Source organism: Sturnira hondurensis, unplaced genomic scaffold (genome assembly GCF_014824575.4).
Source record: "Sturnira hondurensis isolate 20B ecotype Veracruz unplaced genomic scaffold, ASM1482457v3 Scaffold0018728, whole genome shotgun sequence".
NCBI classification, from domain to species: domain Eukaryota; kingdom Metazoa; phylum Chordata; class Mammalia; order Chiroptera; family Phyllostomidae; genus Sturnira; species Sturnira hondurensis.
Genome location: NW_028091359.1, coordinates 8,143,186 through 8,165,850, shown reverse-complemented (window position 1 = coordinate 8,165,850; position 22,665 = coordinate 8,143,186). Strand labels below are relative to the sequence as shown.

Sequence of the window (22,665 nt, the reverse complement as noted above, 5' to 3'; positions counted from 1 at the left end):
GAGAGAGAGAAATGGAGGGAGAGAGTCAGGGAGAAACATCCATGTATGAGAGGAAGGTCAATTGGTTGCCTCTCGCACACCTCAACCTGGGGGCCTGGCCCACAACCCAGGTATGTGCCCGGACTGGGAATCAAACCAGTGACCTTTCAGTTTGTGGGATGATGGTGAACCCACTAAATCACACCAGTCAGGGCAGTGAACAAAATTTTGATTTGTTTTATTTTTTTTACTTACCATTTTATCAAAAGCACTTCATTTTTCCAGTCTTCAAGATTATCAGATAATTAAATCATTTCATTATTATTTGATATTTGTTATTTTGAATCTTTCATCTTTACAGAACTAAATAAAGGTGTTTATGTATTCCATCTAAAATTAGAGTAAGCAAACACTAGCTAAAAGGACAAATGATTTTTTTGAAGTATAATTGGCATACACTATCCTGTTTATTTCAGGTATACATCATTGTAATTTGATATTTATATACATTATGAAAAGATCAACTAATTTTTATTTTAACAATTACACTTCCAGTAAATGCGAGTAATTATAAATGTTTAGGATGATGTTCCAATCAGTTAGTATATTTTCATGCTCTAAGGTAAACATTCAAAGTAAAGTTTAAGTATTCCATATTACAACTCCAACCTCATACCAACCTTTTTTCAATTTAAATGTCGATGTAATCGCTTCCAAATATAAGAAATGGAAATAATTATATCTAACAAAAAATTATGTATAGATTAACTTTTTTAAATACATGCAATTCCTAGCTCAGAGTCTGACACATGTCTGATGCTCAGTTTTCTTGTCCACACAACCTATTCTTTCTGTGTCTGTATTAACGATCCTTCTGCTTTAGGGACTCCTTTCAAAACAGAGTATTTTCCAGTGCCTGTGCTAAACTCTCCATGTTTCCTAAATATTAAGTGACTAGAAGAAACAAAGAAAAAGACTAATCCTTTGTCTTCCAGCTTTAAGTGATGGACTAAAGATGATTTCTTCTTCTCTTGGAAACTACCAAAACAAAACAAAACAAAACAAACAAAAAAGACAAGAGGTACTAAAAACAGAAATGAAACTCTACCTTAATAAACTCTAGGAGAGAAACTGCAATGTCCCCACTATGGAGGAGTACCTTGCAACATATCACACTCCCATTGAGAACTGAAAAACTGAAAAGACAGAAAAGAAATCAATTTGAAGATAATGGCCAACTTCCAAGCCAGGTAGGTAGGACTTAAGAGGGCACGGAGGAAGCAGCCTCAGAGATGAGTCAACATTCTGTAAACTGCTTTTTAACCTTTGAGGCATTTTGTACTCTGGATGAAGGAGGATGGGGCAAGAAAACTAGAGTAAAGAGTGGCCAGGCAGCTCAGACTTGAGGAAGAAGACCCCTGAGGGAAGAGATGCATAAGGAAGTGAGCTTTACACAAGCCCTTTTCTCCTCAAGGGATTTGCCAAATTCTCAACATCCACAGGACAGGAGACCAAGAAATGAAGGGAAAATACTCTGAGAAGCAGACCAGGGTTTCCAACACTATCACTGTATTGAGGAGTAAAACTTGTATTTTAGAAGGGGAAGACCTCTTGCAACATCACGGGCTTTCAGCTGGGCCATGCGCTGAGGGCCACTACTGGGAGTGGAAGCGAATCAGAGGTGGACCAAACACTGCCCCCAGCCTTGAGTCAGCTCAGTCCCTGAATGGACAGAGGTGAGCGGCCTCCACACTAGCTGCCTCTCAGAAGTCAGGGCGGAGCCTCTGAGGAGGAAGATAACATTGTGTAGAGCATTCATGCACAATGTCTGACATTCAATCAGAAAATACCAGGTAAACCAAGAAACAGAATCAAGAGGAAGAAAAAAACCCCAAAATCAGAAATAGACATGCTGATGGCCCATATATTGAAACAATAAAACTTACAAGGAATTTGTTATCCTGGCTTGAAGTACATGAGGAAGGCCTGCAAGATGAAATGATCAACTAGAAATGCAGGAACACTCTGAGAGAGGATACCCCAGGGCTGCAAACCTTAGACAACAGCATCAGAACAAAGTCATCCAAACTAACCTGCAACAAAGAATTTCTCTCTGGGTTCAACAATGACATAGTGTGACTACAGTATCTCTGAACCCAATCAGGCATGAAAAAGAATGAGGAAAGACTGGGATAAATTTTTAAATTTGAAATCATTACAAATCATTGTAATTTGATATAATTACAATTACAATGTAATCTAATATTTGTATGCTGCTATATATACAAATAAAGTAACTAACTTTATATATATAAAATATAAACATAAATATATATATGTATGTTTACTCAGCTTATAGACATAGGTAGCCATGTAGAAGCTATTTGTCCTTGCAAATTAGTCTCTCCTTGGTTTTATTCTTGAAAATCACAAAAATCATATTTGCAGGAAGCAATCTATGGCTGAAATCAATTAAGGAAAAGAAATGACATTATGAGAAGCCTAACAGTGGCTACAGAGTACTAAAATGCTAAGAGAGTTTACTCACATATGCCACTGCATAGGAAGAAATCCATGCTACTGAGGAACAAGGCTCAGGCCTATATACCCAGAAACTGTCTTTAAATAACTGGCCAAGGAAAAATGTGTACATTGAAAGATGAGTCATAGCTTTAAAAGAATGGGTCAGCAAAGAAGCTATACAAACACCGGGTGGCGGGGGCGGCAATAGTAGGGTTACATTTGTGAGTATGCAAACCATAGAGTCTAACCAACTCGACTTCCACCCCATTTTGTATATCATAAGGAAATGAGATGAAAGGCAGAAAAAAAGGAAGGCAAATGAAGAAAATTTTCATTTCTTAAAAAACAGCACACATGACAGGATAAAATCATGTATCATAAGGGACTAGAGCTATAGAAATCTTATTACCAAAAAAGTTCCCCTAAATGTACTATTAAAATAGAGATGGTTCATTATTCAACGACATCTTAAATATTTATCATAATTAACTTAAAGTAAATTTTAAAAAGTCATCAGCTTTAAAATATGACAAAAATTGTCTTTAAGAAATCAGTTTTAAAATATAGAACTTGAATACTCTAAAAATAAAACCTCAACCTTTCTCTCCCTCTTTCATTCCCACCTCTGTTTGCCTCTCTCTCTGGTAGTGGCAATGTGACTGGGGTATTATGTGATTAGCTCTTCCTCTTGTATTTCAATCTCCATGGAATAACTCTAATCTTTTTCTTGTTTTGTTTTTTATGTCCATATCAGCACCACAGAGAGATTTTTTTAAGATGTGTTATTTAGTTTTAGAGAGAGGGGAAGGGAGGGAGAAAGAGAGGGAGAGAAACATCAATGTGTGGTTGCTTCTCATGTGTCCCCTACTGGGGACCTGGCCCACAACCCAGACATGTGCCCCAACTGGGAATCCAACCAGTGAACCTGTGTTTCACAGGCTGGCACTCAGTCCACTTCGCCACATTAGCCAGGGCCATATCAGCCCTATAAAAGTGGCTAATGATTAAATAATCTCATTCAACTTTCTCTGATTTGAATGAATTAAACTGTTCATCCCGAATGTTATCATGGGATGATATTTCTAATTCAAAAAGATTAGGCTTGTCATTTTACAATAACAATTCTTACTCTAGCACTATTCTTACTCTTCACTACAAGTATGAAGAGTGCACTCCCAATTAAATCAATAATAGAAATAAAAAGAATAGTTCCCCCAGGTATACAAGCTGAGTAGACAATCAAAATTCAATTAATGTAATCTATCACATCAATAGCATTAAGATCTATATTTATTGAACAAATAATTTTACAAATACTGATACAACTTTCTGATTCAAGAAGGAAAAAATGATGACAATTATTCACTTTATTACTTATTTTTATTTATTGTTATTTTATTTTTATTATTTATTTTGAAAGCATTTTCTTAACTCTCATTATGTCTTATACAAGATAAAGTAGGCACAGAGGAAGTTAAAATTTTTTTTTTTAAAGATTTTATTTATTTATTTATCTTTAGAGGGGAAGGAGAGAGGGAGAGAAACATCAATGTACGGTTGCCTTTTGTGCGCCCCCTGCTGGTAGTTAGCCTGCAAGGAACCGGACGGCAACCCAAGCATGTGCCCTGACTGGGAATCGAACCGCGATCGTCTGGTTCGCAGGCCCACGCTCAACCCACTGAGCTACGCCAGCCAGGGCTCTAAAAAATTTTTTCAAACATAATATCAAGGGAAAGCCTATAGACATATACGAAATACCTTAAGAACAACATTTGGCCAACATAATCTTTTGTACGCTAAATACGAAAAACTGAGGAGACATAAAATAGTAGAGACCTCACACAGGGTAAAAAGTTATTCAGGAAAGAAGATGCTGAAACAGAACCATATTCTCAGGCATCAACAGGCAGTGTGGAAGGGGAACTCAGGGGTGGGAAACAACAGGATCCAAGAAGGAATGGAAACTGACCAGCTAAAGGCAAAGAGATTACCTTGGGTACAGGGACTATGTTCCCACACTGTGACCTCAAAGGCAGCGCATGGAAGACTAGGTTGGAGTTCTTGAGTGGACATGGCTTGTAAGCAGGAGTTATAATAGGCATTGTATTAATAATTCAAGTTCTTGGTCATGGGAAAATGAGACAAATAGCATTTGTGAGATATGGAACAAGAGGAGACAGGGAGAGCTCCTGGCAGGTCACCAGAAAAGTCCCGGAATGAGGCGACAATGGCCTGGACTCAAGTGGTAGCTATGGAAACAGAAGGGGAAAACAACAAATCTAAGAAAAATTTCCAAAGCAGTAAAAAATATGATTAAGTAAATACTAAATGAAGGAGATGAGAAGTAGCAAAAATTATAAATCTTCTAGGTTCGAAACCTAATATGCCAAAAGAATTGGCACATTAAAAACTAAGAGAAAGTTTAGAAAAGGGGAGAATCTTCTTTTCCAAATAGATGGCAGCAGAGTCCACTTCCCCCTGTGCACAGGTGAAACACCTAACTGATCTTCTGAGGAACAGAGTGAACAGCCAACATACCCCAGCATATATAAAGATTAGAGACAAAAAACTGTAGAGGACATTGAAAAATCAGACCAGTAGGTGGGAACTATGAACACCAGGATACCTATTGGAAGAGGAAACCCACCAACAAAGGAACCACCAACAGATAACAACAGAAGAAGGTGAAGGAGGGAGTGGAAGGCACACAAACTCAACCCAGGACAGATCTGGAAATACAACTAAATGGTGAACAAATTACTCAGAACAAACAACTGAACTAGAGCGAGAGAGAATCCTCCAAACCTGCACACATGGAAGAACTAGCTTCAACATGAGCTACCCTCACCAGCACAACAAAACACAAGACGGGGTGGACAGAGTGACCCTCAGTTAACCAGCTGGTGGGAAGGACCCAACAACAAAAAAAAGACCCAACAACAAGCAAAACCCAAAGACAAACACAGAGCCAACATAAACAACAGCCCAAGACCAACGAGCTCAGGAGATCAAGGAGATTGCACGACTGAATCTCACAGGTCTTCTACCATAGAACTTCACACCTGAAACTCAGGGAGTCAGAACGGATCAATTTAAAAAGTGGAGGCTAACAACAAGAGTCTCATGAACAATGGGAAGACAAAGAAACAAACCCCAAATGAAAGGAAAGGAGGAAGCCTCAGAAAGAATGCTAAACAAATAGAGGCAAGTCAACTACCAGATTTTGAGTTCAAAGCAATGATTATCAGGAACTTCAATGAACTCACAATGAGTTACCAGAAACTACAATGAACTCACTGCAAAGTATATCAACATGAAAAAGGAAATAGAAACTATCAATGAGGGCCAAGAGGAAATGAAGAATACAATTTCTGAACTGAAAAACACAGTGGAAGGAATGAAAGCAGGTTTGATGAAACAGAGGTCAAATCAGTGAGCTGGAGAAGAAGGTAGAAAAAACACCCAGAAAGAACAAGGAAAGGAAAAGAGGCTCAGACAGAATGAAGAGGGGTTAAGGGAAATGCAGGACAACATAAAAGGTAATAATATCCATGTAATAGGGATACCAGAAGGAGAAGAAGAAGAGCAGGAGATTAAAAAACTTGTTTGAAAAAGTAATGATGGAAAACTTCCCTAATTTGATGAGAGAAAAAGTCACACAAATCCAGGAAACACAGAGAGTCCCAATCAAGAGGAACCCAAAGAGGCCCACTTCGAAACACATCATAATTAAAATGGCAAAATTTCAAGACAAAGAGAGAATCCTAAAGGCAGCAAGGGAGAAACAGGAAGTAACATACAAGGGAGCCCCAATAAGGTTAGCTGCTGACTTCTCAATGGAAACACTCCAAGCAAGAAGAGAATGGCAAGAAATATTCCAAGTAATAAAAACTAGAGGCCTTCAACCAAGGTTACTTTATCCGGCAAGGCTCTCAATTAAGATAGAAGGCCAAATAAAGAGCTTCCAAGACAAAAGAAGTCTAAAAGAATAAAACCTTCTCCAAACCACCTGGGCAAGAGATGCTAAAGGGTCTGCTTTAAGAACAGGAAGAAAAACAGTGATAGAGAGGAACACAGGTATAAAAAAATGGCAATGAATAAGTACCTATCAATAACCTTAAACATAAATGGATTAAATGCCCCAATCAAAAGACAAAGAATAGATGAATGGATAAGAAAACATGACCCACATATATGCTGCCTACAAGAGACCCACCTCAGGACAAAACACCTACACAGAGCAAAAATGAAGGGCTGGGAACAAATATTCCAAGCAAATGGACAGGAAAAAAAAAGCTGGGATAGCAATACTCATATCAGACAAAATAAACTTCAAAAAAAAGCCATAAAAAGATCCAGAAGGTCACTTCATAATACTCAAGGGAAGAATCCATCAAGAAGACATAAACATTATAAATACACATGCACCCAAAATAGGAGCACCCAAATGCAAGAAAATCTTCGAGGGCTTCAAGAAAGATATTGACAGCAACACAATTATAGTAGGGGATTATAACACCCCACAATAAAAAATAGACAGATCTTCCAAATAAAATATCAACAAAGATATTGTGGCATTGAATAATGCCCTAGATGAAATGGACTTTCATCCCAAAGAAGAAAAGTAGACATTCTTTTCAAATGCACATAGAACATTTTCAAAGATAGACCACACAATAGGACACAAAACAAGCCTCGACAAATTCAAGAAAATTGAAATCACATCAAGCATTTTCTCTAGCCACAAAGGGACTGAAACTAGAAACCAACCCCAAGGCAAAAAAAACAAAACACTCAAAATCATGGAGATTGAAGAGCATGCTATTATTAAACAATGAGTGGGTCAAGAATGAGATTAAGGAAGAAATCAAAAAATTTCTGGAAACAAATGAAAATGAACTCACAACAACCCAAAACTTATGGGACACAGCAAAGGCAGTCCTTAGAGAGAAGTTCATAGCAATACAGACCTACCTAAAAAAGATAGAAAATTTTCAAACAAACAACCTAACCCCATGTCTACAAGAACTTAAGGAACAACAACAAAGATAGCCCAGAGCAAGTAGAAGGATGGAAATAACCAAGATCAGAGCAGAATAAATGACATAGAGACAAAAAGCACAATTCTAAGGATAAATAAATCCAGGAGCTGGTTTTTTGAAAAGATAAACAAAATCGACAAGCCTTTAAGAAGGCTCATCAAGAAAAGAAGAGAGAGGACCCAAATAAACACAATCAGAAATGAAAGAGGAGCGATTACAACTGATATCACAGAAATAAAAAGGATTGTAAGAAATCACTAAAACCTATAAGCCAAAAAATTTGAAAACCTAGGTGAAATGAACAAATTTCTAGAAAAATATAATCCTCCAAAACTCGATGAAGCAGAAAGCCTGAACAGACCAATAACAGCTGATACAATTGAAGCAGTAATCAAAAAAACTCCTGACACACAAAACCCTGGACCAGATGATTTCACAAGAGAATTCTACAATGCATTTAAGGAAGAGCTAACCCCTATCCTTCACAGACTATTCCAAAAAATCCAAAATGATAGAAGACTCCCAAACTCTTTTTATGAAGTCAGCATCATCCTACTCCCCAAACCACATAAAGACTCAACAAGAAAGAAAAACTTCAGGCCAGTATTGCTGATGAATATAGATGCTAAAATCCTCAACAAAATATTGCCATCTGCATCCAGCAATATGTTAAAAAGATCATATACCATGACCAAGTACGATTCATCCCAGGAATGCAAGGATGGTACAATAGTCACAAATCAATAAACATAATACACCACATAAACAAAAGGAAAGACAAAAAGCACATGATCAAATGAATAGATGTGGAAAAAGCATTTGATAAGGTACAACACCCTTTTATGATAAAAAACACTTAGCAAAGTGGGAATAGAGGGAGCATTCCTAAACATAATAAAGGCTGTATATGAGAGACCTACAGCCAACATCATACTCAAAGCTCTCAAAATCTTAGAGCTTTCCCACTAAGATCAGAAACAAGACAAAGATGCCCGCTTTCACCACTCCTATTCAACATAGTATTGGAAGTCCTAGGCACAGCAACCAGACAAGAAAAAGAAAGAAAAGGAATCCAAATTGGAAAGGAGGAAGTAAAACTGTCATTATTTGCAGATGACATGATAATGTACATAGAAAATCTTATAGACACTAGTCTTATAGAATCTTATAAGACTTTAATCTTATAAAATCAAAAAACTACTCAACCTAATAAATGAATTTGGCAAAACAACTGGATACAAAGTCAATATTCAGAAAACAAAGGCATTTTTGTACACCAAAAATAAAATCAGGAAAAAAATCCCATTTGATATAACAACAAGAAAAGTAAAGTACCTAGGAATAAACCTAATCAAGGAAGTAAAAGACCTGTACTCAGAAAACTACACAACACTGAAGAAAGAAATTAAGGAAGACACAAGCAAATAGAAGCATGTACCATGCTCACGGATTAGAAGAATTAACATCATCAAAATGACCATACTACTCAAAGTGATTTATAGATTCAATGCAATCCCTATTAAAGTAACAATGACATATTTCACAGATACAGGGCAAACATTTCAGAAATTTATATGGAAGCATAAACAACCCCAAATAGCTGCAGCAATTTTGAGAAAGAATAACAAAGCAGAAGGGATCATAATACCTGATATCAAACTGTATTACGAGGCCACTGTGATCAAAACAGCCTGGTACTGGCATAAAAACAGACACATAAAGTAACAGAACAGAACAGAGAGCCCAGAAACACACCCAAGTGTCTATGGTCAATTAATATTTGACAAAGGGGGAAGAAACATAAAATGGAGTAAAAATAGCCTCTTCAACAAATGTTGTTGGGAGATCTGGACAGCTGCAAAAAAAATGAAACTCAATCACCAACTTACACCATACACAAGAATAAATTCAAGGTGGATAAAAGACTTAAATATAAGTCATGACACCATAAAAGTCCTTAAAAAACATCCGCAGGAAAATCTCATATATTCCATGCAGCAACATCTTCACTAATATGTCCCCTGAAGCAAGGGACATAAAGGAAAGAATAAACAAATGGGATCTCATCAAATTAAAAAGCTTCTATATGGCTAAGGAAAACAGCACTAAAATGAAAAGAGAACCAACTGTATAGGAAAACATATTTGCCAATGATACCTCAGACAAGGGTTTGATCTCCAAAATATATAAAGAACTCACATGACTCCACTCCAGGAAGACACAAAACCCAGTTAAAAAATGGGCAAAAGTCTTGAACAGGCACTTCTCCAAGGAGGACATACAGCGGGCCCAGAGACATATGTAAAGATGCTCAGCATCATTAGCCCATCAGAGAGATGCAAATTAAAACCACAATGAGATACCACTTCACACTGGTCAGAATGGCCATCATAAACAAAGCAACAAACAACAAGTGTTGGCAAGGATATGGAGAAAGGGGAACCCTAGTATATTGTTGGTGGAAATGCAGACTGGTACAGCCACTGTGAAAAACAGCATGGAATTTCCTCAAAAAACTGAAAATGGAACTGCCTTTTGACCCAGCAATTCCACTGCTGGGATTAGCCCTGAAACACCAATCCAAAAGAACCTATGCACCCCAATGTTCATAGCAGCACAATTTACAATAGCCAAATGCTGGAAGCCACATAAGTGTCCATCAGTAAACGAGTGGATCAAAAAACTACAGTACATTACACAATGGAATTCTATGCAGCAGAGAGAAAGGAGCTCCTACCCATTGAGACAACATGGATGGAACTGGAGAGCATTATGCTAAGTAAAATAAGCCAGATGGTGGAAGACAAATACCATATGATCACACCTTTCACTGGAACATAATCAACAAAAGAAAAAAGTAAACAAAATATAACCAGAGACATTGAAATTAAGAACAATCTAACAATAGCCAGGGCGGGGGCGAACAGCGAGGGGAAGGGTTTTCAGGAACCACTATAAAGGACACATGGACAAAACCAAGGGGGAGGGTGGAAGCAAGGGAGGGAGGAGGGATTGGCTGGGGTGGCAGGGGAGTGGTGGGGGTAATGCAGACAACTGTAATTGAACAACAATAACATAATAAGAAAATAGAAGGGTATTATTTTGGTAAGAAATATGATTTTCAACAAGTATTAGGGAATTTTAAAATAGCTGATGGGCCTTCAATTATACAATCAATGTATAGAATAAGAAATACGGAAGTTTTACACACAAACTTTGTTTGAAATCCTGGGAGTCCAAAATTAGAAAGGGTCAGTACTCAGCAACTATTTAGAATCTGAAGCTCAACTCCTATGGCAAAAAGAACAACATATTTTATCTGATTTCATAAACTTTTTCTTGAAATATACAAAAAGATGCACAAATCTTCACTATATATTTTGATAATTTTTTATAGATTTAAAACACTGAAGAGCAACTATAAGTTGTAAAGACTATCAGCTATTCTGAAGCCTTATTGGTCATCTTCTACACGAAGGTCACCACTATTCTGACTTCTATCACAAAAAATTAACTTTGCCTTTTGTTGAACTTTCTATAAATGAAATCACAGAGTATGTTTCTTTTGGGTCAGGCTTCATTAGGCATATTACATGTCTGTGAAATTCATCCATGTCATGACATGTAGCCATTTACACTTTTTCAAAGCTATAGATAATATTCCAGTATGCAAATAACCTAAAATAACTTATCCATTTTATCGATAGATTGTTTCAGTGTTTGGCTGTTAAAAATAATGTTGCTATGAACATTTCATACATGTTTTAGGGTACATATATGCACTTATTTCTTTGCTTCTATTTCCTGTATTGAAATTTCTGATTCATAATGTATTTGAAAACTATGTCCATGCAAAAACTAGCAAGTGAATACTTAGAACAGTTTTATCCATAATTCTTCAATAGGTAAATGGATAAACAAACTATGGTACATCCATGTAACTGAATATTATTTGGCAATAAAAAGAAATGTATTATCATGTCACAAAAAACATGGAGAAATCTTAAATGTATAATCGCTTAATGAAAGAAGCCAATCTGAAAGGCTATTTACTGCATGATTCCAACTACATGACATTTTTGAAAATACAAAACTAGACAATCAGTACAAAAGATCAGTGGTTGCCAGGGATTCTAGGGGGAGGGGACAAGGGATAAATAGGGCTCAGCACTGGGGATTTTTAGGACAGCGAAAATATTATGTATCATACTATAAACATGGCTGTATGACAAGATGTATTTGTTGAAACCCATGGAATTTTTAAAGGATAAAAAAAATGAACCTTATTTTGGGCAAATTTTTAAAACCCACTTAGGAGTTTGGGGTTCCAGGAAAAAGAATGTAGACTGTGACAAGAGAATCCAGATATATTAAAAATATACAAAAAAAATTCATTGAAAGGATGGAGGAAAGTGATGACCTAAGCAATTTTGAAATGAGTGGCATCTCTCAGACCATATGCACTGTGCTCTAGCTGACAAAGTTGGTCCCTGTGGGAGTATGGGTTCACAACGCTGATCCTGGTGTACACGTATAATGGAATTGAACAATTAAGTAAATGGGTGAAGGGAGGTAGAAGCCACGTTTCCAGTGTTGGATTAAGAGTTTACACACATGAAGAGAGAAAGCTAGGTTAATCCATGTGCTGATGGATTAGAGTTACAGACATTGGTAAGAAATTATGCTTAACTTAATGTGGATATAGATGGTGACATATAGGAATGTGCACAGATATGCATAGACAGGTTATAATGCACAAATACTCCCTCGCTCTGTCAGGAGAGAGAGTATAAAATATGTCACCCCAGTGTAATGAGCACACCTTCACACAGGTCTCAGTTCCCAGTACCGCTCTCCACATAATCCACGTCAAGGGGCATTATGTCAAAGGGCTCCGGGAGCCCAGCGAAAGCATTCTCAATGGCCAAAGCTGGGACGATTTGCGTAGCAAAATAAAGTAGTGTTGCATTATAACTCAGAGCACAAAATGAAAAATATCAATGAGTCCAGACCAATACCAATAAATGACTGAATAAATTAATAAAACGGGGGAGAAGAGAGAAGTCTCCCAGGCACAAAAACTCCAAATACTTCATGTAGAAATTCCACACCCAAGTCCAGAAAGCAGAACCCCCTGCTCCTTAAGTGTGGGCTGCAGAGTAACTTCCTTCCAAAGAGGACAATGCCGAAAAGTAGAGAGTAACTTTAGAGTGCAAAATAAAACAAATACTACTTCAGCCATGTGATCAAGTTTAATATCAACAGTGATAAATCATTAATAGTACGTACTCTTGATATGATGTGATGAGATTAGCACCTTACCATTGTGACCTCACTGCCTCAACCCATAACCCCAGTCACATCATGAGAAAAACACTAGACAAAAATTCAATAGGCCCTGGCCAGGTAGCTCAGTTGGTTAGTGTTGTCCTCATACACCAAGGTTGTGGGTTCAACCCCCAGTCAGGGCACATACAGGAGGCAAACAAGAAACCCATGAATAACAGGAAAAATTGATGCCTCTCTCTCTCCCTCTCTCTCAATCTCTCATAAATAAATAAATACATAAATAAAATTATTCTGATTCGGATTGAATAGACTTCATAAAATCACCAGTAAGACCCATGATACAGAAAAAGATAATGAACTCTACTATAATACAGCCAAACATCTCAGTAAAGCCACCACAGACTTCCACTGCATCTAAGCCCTATATTTTATAGCCTTCACCTCCCCAAGTACCTAATAATTTTGCTGTAATTTTCATATTTGTAAATTCTAGTATTATTTTTAAAATCCAGAGTTTACATGTTTAGCTAAGAGTTTCACACAAGGGAATCCCTGCCAATACCAAAAGTCATAAATCTAACAATCTATACCAGTGTCTGCTCACAACAAATGCACAGAAACAAGACTCAGCAGAAGAAAGCAAGCCTGGGAGAACAACAAAACCGGGACCCTAATTCTCAATGACAGTCTCGTCTTTCATCTTGAGCTGCGCCTTGAACTTCCCCTTGTTTAATTATTCAATCAGGAGCTGCTCAGCAAGATCTGTCTAGTTTTGATGATTCTTAAATTCAGTCCTGCTGACAGACTCTGTCCCTTTTTCTCTATATTTACTATTAACTAATGACAAGGTCTGAATGCTAATTTTGAAATTCAACTTTCATTAAAAACAGAATGAAGTTTTTCAGACAGTGACCTCTTGGCTCCAAAGTATCACTTTTCTTTACAACCCAAATTCATAAAAATTTAAAATCCTGCTGTGAAAGATACTGCTCTCTTAACATTTTTTATTTAATAGTATATAACAATACAGTAAACATTTTAGGCAATCAATATGTCCCATAAATGTCAACTTTAAAATTACTTAACATATTTAATTCACATTTATAAAAATTTAGGATGTTGAGATGACAAAAATGTATTTCAGATATAAATTTGGATTTTGTTCATGCCTTTGAATATTATCATTATGCTGATTATCTAGAAAATAAATTCTTGATATTTTGTCCCCACCGACCCTGACACTCAGCCTTCCCTGCCTGCTGACCTGCGTCATCGGTCCCCAGTTCTCATCTCCAGACTGACCCAGGATCAAGCCACCACCTCTGCTGCCCAGGCGGCTACAGCAGCCTCCTCATCGGTCTCCTTGCTCCCGCACTTGGCCCCTACGGTTTGTTCTCCATGTGGAACCCAAGATACACATCACTGTGGATCCTGTCCCCCACTTTTTCACTTGTTCTGAGACATGTCTAGGTGACTAACTCTTGTTCAGATTCCACAGGTTAAAACTCAAGGACATACTTGGACCCACTAGGCATGGCTGGGTTGTGTGGTAAGTAAGGACCAGGTTCACCCCCAGGATAGAAGACGCTACCATTCCATGAAGTCGTGTCATTATTAAGGACCGGATTGATGAAGTGCACCTCCTTGGACTTGAGGAGCCCTGGTTCATGTCCCATTAGTCTACCTGTCCAGGCTGACATGCTTTATGACATCAGCTGGGCTTCCAAAAGGCTGAAGACATTTCCTCCTTCACACATTCCCTGCCACCAGGTGCTTGTGAGGGGACTCCTCAGGGCCCATCCATCTCTCCTGGTCTCTCTGCCGTGTGCTATGGGGACTTCTTTCTGCGTCCTCACAGGAAGGGGATGTTTGGGGTTTACCCATGTGATAACCATGTCTACTCCCTCGGTAAAGATGAATCTACTCAGAAAATCTGTCTTAAAGCGGTCACACTACTCCTACCCCCTATTTGATTTCCTTTACCCTAGCATTAAATACTTTCAAAAAAACCCCAATCAACTCTTCAGTTAAAGAGAATGAAACAATAACAAAAAGAAAGAAGAAATTCTCTCTAGACTGAAAGCCGGGAGAAGACAAGAAAGACCTGTAGAGGTCAACGGGGGTTGAACAAAGGGGGGTCAAACAATGCAGAGTGAAAACCACGGCTCCTTCGGGAGACCACCCAACGCCACACAGAAATCTGTGTCGAGTTGGGAGGCAGAGCGATTCTTCAGACCCTGTACCACACTCACTTATTCTGACGCTGTACCACACTCACTTATTCTGACCCTGTACCGCACTCACTTATTCTTTTTCTTTTAAAGATTTTATTTATTTATTTACCTTTAGAGGGGAAGGAGAGAGGGAGAGAAACATCAATGTATGGTTGCCTTTCGTAGGTCCCCTGCTGGGAGTTGGCCTGCAGGGAACTGGCCTGCACCCCAGGCATGTGCCCTGACTGGGAATTGAACCTCGATCCTCTGGTTCACAGGCCTGCGCTCAATTCACTGAGCTACGCCAGCCAGGGCCGCACTCACTTATTCTGACCCTGTATCACACTCACTTATTCACTACGCCCGTCAGTAAAGCACAGGGTTGTGGAGAGTGAGGGGACCATTTCTGCAGCTGGTGAGGAATGAGAAAAAGACTCACCGTGGACTGGGTCTGGGCCACGTACTCGCCCTCCATTTTACTCAGACGTGCGTTTGTGTCCTCCAGCAACTCTTGAATGTTTTCGGTGTGTCGCTTTTGAAGGTCAAACTTTTCCTTTTCCATTTCGGCCACAGCACTGTGGAGCTACACAGTGAAAGAAAAAATGGACTCTTTCATCACCATTATAAAACACACTATTTTGCAATTCAGAAAAAAATGTTTTCCTGTATTTCTCTATTTATTTACATGGTGTCCCAAATGATAAAAGATATAAAACTCATAAACAGTCAAAGATGTCATATAAATCATAAAAATGATTTAGAAATTATTTTTCTTTATTTTCCTAAATTGGAAATTTTAATAGACCAATGAATATTAAAGAGAATTATCCACCTCAGGTAGCAAAAGTAAATAAATCAGAGAGCTAATACAATATCTCAACTAAATAACACTAGTATTAGCCTGAAATCACATAGAAATCTTTGTAATATTATTATTCATTAGGAATATTATCTGTATTTTCATATTACTTGTATCAAAATTTGCACAAGAGTAATGTTAAAAATTATTTCTCATTCACCCTTCTTCCAACAGGAAACTATTTTTCTCCATTCCATAATCTATATAAAAGTGGATACAAAGATGGCATTATAAATCAAATAGAGAAAGAATTCTTTAAGAACTCTGTACTATATGTCCTTGTGTACACAGGTCTTTCTTCCTAACGATTATACTCTAAATATCTAAATAACTATGCAATTAAGGTAAAGAAAACCAGGTTCAAAGGAGAGCTTCCAAAGGGAATTGAAAATCTGTGCCTGCGCCTGGTTGGCATTCCTTCACTTACCTGAATGGGAGTGGGACTCTGAGTATCTCCTACCCTGTGCACCCAGCCCCAGGCTCACTCAGTAGGAGGAGAAGGCAGGAGGCCTATAGTCTAAAAGATATACCTGACTTCCCATTCACGAATAGGAGAGAGAGAACAAGGATATGACATGGGCATACAGATTCGTCTTTAACTAGGAAGATACTGAATGAACAGGGAAAACCCTGAGAGTGGAAAACCAGAGGCAGAATGCAGGCAATAATTATGCTAATTATTGGTACCAAGAGCTTTTCTTCTAGTTTCTTCTGAACAAGGAGAATGAGAATGGCTCAGTAATAGCCACACGGAAGACCCCTAGGTTTCTCCCATTTGGCACATGCAGTTTTGACCATTAAATGTAAGTGGGCCCCCAAATCCCTGCTATGTTGTATTTGTATCTTTGCCAAAGCTACAAATGTTTTGAGCTGGTATTATGTCGAGCATTCAAAAGTCAGTCACTCAGGTGGCACAAAAATGTAGGCAAGCCCACTGCACCTAAATTTCAGTGCTGCTTTGTAGCTGGTGACCAGTAGGCATGGTAACTCTGACAAAGGGCTCTAAATAAGTCACTTACAATAGAATTCTGTGGTTACATTTATGTTGCAGTGGTTTCTTCATGTTTATGGTCTCTCAAAGGTCTTAGGACACATGCCTACCAACTATCAAAAATCTACTGTGCTTAATAGCCCCTTAATATCTCGTGGTTTCTCGGGTGTATCCCACAATCGCTTTGTGAAGTGAATGTGCCTGTAGAAGTTGGAAGGGTGTCTCTAAGTCTTTAACACTAATCCAGAGCACTTACAGTTGAGACTAGAAGGGTAAAAAAAACACTGTCAAAAACAAGCATGCTACGAGTTGGCTGATTCATTTGAGGATCAAACTGGTGTATCTGGTCTAATACTCTAACTGGAGATGACAGTACTTATTCATCCAACGGATTTCCTGAATCTCTAGGCACCATGCATCCCTGGGAGCTTTCCCAAATCCAGCAATGGACTGGAGTCCAGGTCACATGGTCTGGGAGGGTTTCTCAGGCGAATAATCCCCCGGGTGAGGAACTGTTACAGCAGCAAACATTAGGCCTGCTCCAGAGCACAAATCTTGCTGGGGCTTATGAAACCACCAGGATGCCGTCACAGCCCTGATAAGAGGGGGACCTATAAATTCTCAAGAAGTGTTTTAGCCAGGGTTTGGCAAGGGGTACAGGGACACAGAAGGCCTTCCCAGCACCTTACTCATTGGTCTTTAGCCTGGACATTTGACCATGTGGTTGCCTCATGCCAGAGGAACCCAAGAGGAACTAGGAGTCTGTCCATAGACAAGGAAAAGCATAAAAGCCCACGGGTTAATGGCACAGCCACTTTAAAACAGTCTGGCAGTTCCTTGAAATATTAAATATAGATTGAACCATATAACCCAGAAATTCCACTCAGTATCTACCTGTAAAATGACAGCACAGATACAGACCATGGTCTCTGCCCCAGGTTTCTGGTACAGTGCTCCCCAAATCCTTGGAATTTTCTAAGTGATAAGAGCACTAGGAGCATCTTTTCTTCTGATATTTGGCCTTTGACCCTGGTTCCTGACACACAGCTCCTCAGTCCCTTAGAATTTCCTAGGTGGTAGGTGGGCTCCCTGGGCTCCAGGGTCAAGGGTGACACAGGGGTGACGACGGCACAACTTCATAAATATACCGAAAACCACTGAACCGTACCCTTTAAGAGGGTGCATTGCATAGTACCTGAATCATAACTCAGCTCATTTTAAACACAGATTAGGAAGAGCATGGCACCATGAAATAACGGGAGAGTTTTGTACAGCTGGTACAAATGTCCAAGAACGGGGTAGGATTGTGACAAAAGGTGAGGCTTGAAGGTCATCAGTCTGGATCATGAAGAGCCTTGGAAACCCCCAAGGGCAGTTGGGGATTTAAACACGGTAGTCAGGCAAACCAGACTTGTGTTCTAGAAAGATCACCAACACGGTTGTGTTGCGGGGCACAGACTGAAGAGGTGGGTGCACAGCCCCAAGACAGCAAATGTAGGCAGCAGCCCATGGAAGAGAATTAGGGAAGGGACTATGGTGACTAAAACTCAAAACAAGTGGAGTGAACAGAACTTGGCAAATGATCCAATGTGAGAAGCGAGGCAAAAAGAGGAGTGAGCAGATGGGTAGACAGCAATTCCACAGGGAAGAGGGAAATAGGGGAAACCCTAGGAGGAGACGATTCCAGCAACAAAGGAAGGTGGAGTTTGGGAAGAATGCTGGAACTTGGATCAAGGAGAGATTTTAACTAGGTAGTAGGGCAACTAGGATTTAAAGTGTGAGATGAAAGATGGGAATTCCTGTTAAAGAATGAATAAATACACACATATATCACACCTTGTCCACGTAGATATGCAATAACTTTTGAATGAATGATTGCATAAATCACAAAATAAATCTATCATCTGCTTATTAACTTTGGAACTGATCCAGCTGGCCCCAGGTTTTCATCTCTGCCCAGACTGACATGCAATTGTACTTCCCCAAAAAAGACCTTCAACCACGTTTGCATGTTCTCACATCTACTAATGTTTGTGTAACCGCAAGAAAGATTTACTAATCTAGCTGAAAGAATAAAATGCACCCTTCTATACAGTAGAAGGCAGAAGACTTTTCAAATACCTGACGACTCACACTGGAAGATGAGGCACTAGGGAATGGGGCCTGCTGTGCACACAAATACCTGCAGCAAGCACAGACAGATGCCAGATTCACAGAAAACATACAGCAAAATGTGAGAAATCAACAAACTAAAGCTAGAGCAGAGCTGACTCTACCCACTTTAGCACATGCGCAGTGCACTTCCCAGACTGGTCCTGAAGCTGCCATCTGTCACCAGCACACATGGTAGACCAATAAGTGTGCCTGGGAAGGCACTGGTTTCCTTCAGTAAAATATTTTGAGCCAGACTAATTGATAGAATACCAGTATGAGTTCATTCTACATAACAGAATACCTCAAAAGAAAAAACATTTAATTTCTTTTGAATATATGTTGTCATTTGAACTACTGGCAAAGGGCTCCTAAGTGAAAGCGTTATATGATTAGATAAGATACGTTCATAAGTATTTTTATCACATTACTCTTGGCTCTGCTAACTTATATAAAAATATTTTTCTTAATTAAATTAAACACTCTTTCAAGAATAGCACAACCACTACCGATTCTGTTTACATCAAAAACAAGTTTATACTATAACTGTATACATAACAAGTTTATACATAACAAGTTATGTTATCTGAAATTTCAGGAGAGAAATGATTCAATGGCACAAATCCAAATTTTAGAAGTTCAATTTCCAAAAATGATCTTACTGCTCTGTCTACACTAATTTTGCTTAAAATCTATTGGCAATGACAAACATATTCACAACATTAATTAAATTCAAGATTTAGTCAAAAGTAGATTTTCCTTATGAGGGTGAAAACTATTTTATAAACCATTAGACTTCTAGAATAAAACATACCAAAACATAAATAGCTACTTTTAGTCTAAAATTTTAAATTTCTTTATTTTCTTTGTTCACAACTTTGTGTATCATCAATTATTTTTATAATTAAATGTTACTTTGAAGCATCAACCTTTATATTTTCAATAACTTTTTTTATGTAGCTTACCTTTTTTTCCCAATCATTATTCAGAAATTCCGTGCTTTGCTCACATATCTTTTTCAGCTCTGCAATCTGGTTTTCTTTAGTCTCTCGGATAACTTGACAATCACGTACCAGGGTCTGAACTGTCAAAAATAATAAAAACATGGTTAAACCAATTCTAGCTACCACATGAGAGTTCGACGATAAAACACGTTGTGCACCCCTAAGATAATTCTACTTTTCACAAAGTCTTCTCAGTGCTGTCTTATAAAATACCCATTCCTTCCTCTATTTTCCCCATTCCCACAGCCACCATCTTGGCTGAATCCCCCGTTACTCACTCCCTAGACAACTCAACAGTGCGCCGGCCTTGGTATCATTCCCTTCCATGGACCCCTTGTTGCTTTTTAAAAGGCGTTTCTACAGTACAAATCCAGTAATGTCACTTCTGGACTTAAAAAAAATTCTACAATTCCCCTCACCTAAAAGGTAAATGCCCAAAACTTCATACCTTACTGCCTAAATATGATCATTTATCCACCTGGAATGAATGACCTTCCCTCCCTTGTTGAAAAACTCCTACTCACTAGTCTCAACTTAAGTATCGCCTTCTTTGTGAACCAGAGTCCTTCACCAACCAGAGTCCTCACCTTGGCGAGGTAGAAAGAAACTTCTCTATGCCCAAGGACCTCATATATTTCCCCATTAAACCACCTACCACATTATGTGTTATAATGGTTTACTTGCCTATTTCCTGAGGAGAAAGATATTTCAGCATCTCATCTAAGAGCCTAACAGCGCCATGTAGGGCAAGCACGCACAAAGAGGTGTGCGGAACAAAGGAACCCATCATCCCACTCCACTTAACGTGGCTCCTAGCCACTCTAGAGTCATTGCCAAGGTTTATGTTACGAAAGCAAAATGTTCTCTAAATGATATAAAATATTTCCCTTATAAATCACTTTTTAATATTTCTTTTAAATAAAATCTTTTTTAAATGATTTAAACTGTCAGTGATTTAAACAAAAATTTGTTTAATATGATTGTGTAAAATAGGTTCAGCTGTATGTTTGCTTAAATGTCGTATTTTCTTAGCTCACTGAATATGTTCTTACTCACTTACTTTAAAATAGCAAAATTTAATTCCGTAACTATATGTGGTGATGGATGTAACTGGATTTACTGTGGTGATCATTTCACAGCATATATAATATGTGATCATTACACAGCACTGTACAATCACTGTGTCGTACATCTGAAACCAATATAACATATGTCAACTATTCCTCAAAAACAGCAAAATTTTCATAAACATTTACATAGAAATGTCTTTCACTCTCACACCTCAACTTCATAACACAGGGAGAAAGGAGAGTCCAAGTTAACCTAATATATATATCATTTATATATATTATAGCATATATAACATTTTATTTCACAATTTAAACCTTCAGCATATTTAAATTGTCTGGTTTAAATAAAGGTAAAAAAAGAAAGGTAAAAAAGAAAAACCAAGGAAGAAATTCAAAAATTGCTGTAGTCATTAATACTTGGAGAAACAACCTGAACAAACTTCTAATCAACATTTAAGGCTGTGAATAAACCTAAAAATACCTATTTCACTAGGTAACTATATGTAATTGCTATCCTAAATTTTAAGGGCATTACCATTCTCTCAAATACACTCAGGCTTGGTGACTGGTGACAGAGCCAGTAAGTTCCACATGGAAACCCACATTATGAAACCTTGTCTCCCTTTCTTCTTACTCATCACCTATATTCTTATCATTCACCACATCCTTCAAAATCTCTCCTTTGGTTCCATTCTCAGCACTCCCACTTCCATCATTCAGACACTCTGGGCCCTTATCATCTTAAAAGCAAAATTACAGAAGAATGGGAGCACAAACTCTGAGTTGAAAGGAACTTCATGCATTATTCACTCCACCCTTGTGGGGGCGACTTTCCTCGCAAGTCCCCCCGTGCCTGTGCCACAGATGAGAGTAAACATGACTGAGACATGATGTGATCTGCTCGGGGAGGACAGGTGGCCAGTTTCCCAGAGGAAAAAGGCCTTGAGCAGTGGCCAGTTTCTCAGGGGAAAAAGGTGTTGAGCCCCTTCCTCCAAAGGCTTTTATTGGGTTGTAACACACAGGAATACAGGGCAGCAAGAATCAAAACAGACAACATTTCAAAGAAATCTGAGGGTTTAGTCTGAGTCAGAGTCTGTCAGGAAGAGAGTTTTAGAGTACCCTACTCAAACCCTTAACATATGAATGAAAGCACTCTTAGAGCAGATTTCACAGGTTTTTCAGGGATTCTTTGTGATGCCAGATTTTCCCCTGGGGACACGGTCTAGCAAGGCAAGGAGCTGCACCCCTCCCCATCAAGTATTCAGGTTTAAGGGGATTAGAGCCAGGAAGCGCTTCTCCCAGAGTACATGGGAACTCCAGCTTTGTCAAAGGCGGGGGGCAGGGGGGTAGTCCATTGCTCTTTGTTGCAGCCCCCTGCCCCAGTCCTTCCATGATGGCCTCTCAAGTGATTGTGTCTGGCCTAGGTTGCTCCTCCTCTGAGAAGTCGTACCTGTCAAGGACTTCCAACCATGCTTTGGGGGCAGGGAGGAAACTGAGGCAGCACCTGCGGCTCACATTCCAGAGGTCACTGACTCATCCTTGGC

The 22,665-nt window shown here is 38.7% G+C and overlaps 1 protein-coding gene across 2 annotated transcripts in view; it reads right to left on the bottom strand.

The window, feature by feature from the left end:
• CEP112 (centrosomal protein 112) overlaps positions 1-22,665 on the bottom strand; it is a 340,946-nt gene that overhangs the window by 251,501 nt on the left and 66,780 nt on the right. For both annotated transcript variants that reach the window (XM_037070013.1, XM_037070012.1), the window contains exons 11-12: positions 20,013-20,131; positions 15,486-15,629 (exon numbers count right to left, since the gene is read on the bottom strand). In XM_037070013.1, the coding sequence (XP_036925908.1) occupies positions 15,486-15,629; positions 20,013-20,131 (263 nt within the window). The remainder of the gene's footprint in view (positions 1-15,485; positions 15,630-20,012; positions 20,132-22,665) is intronic.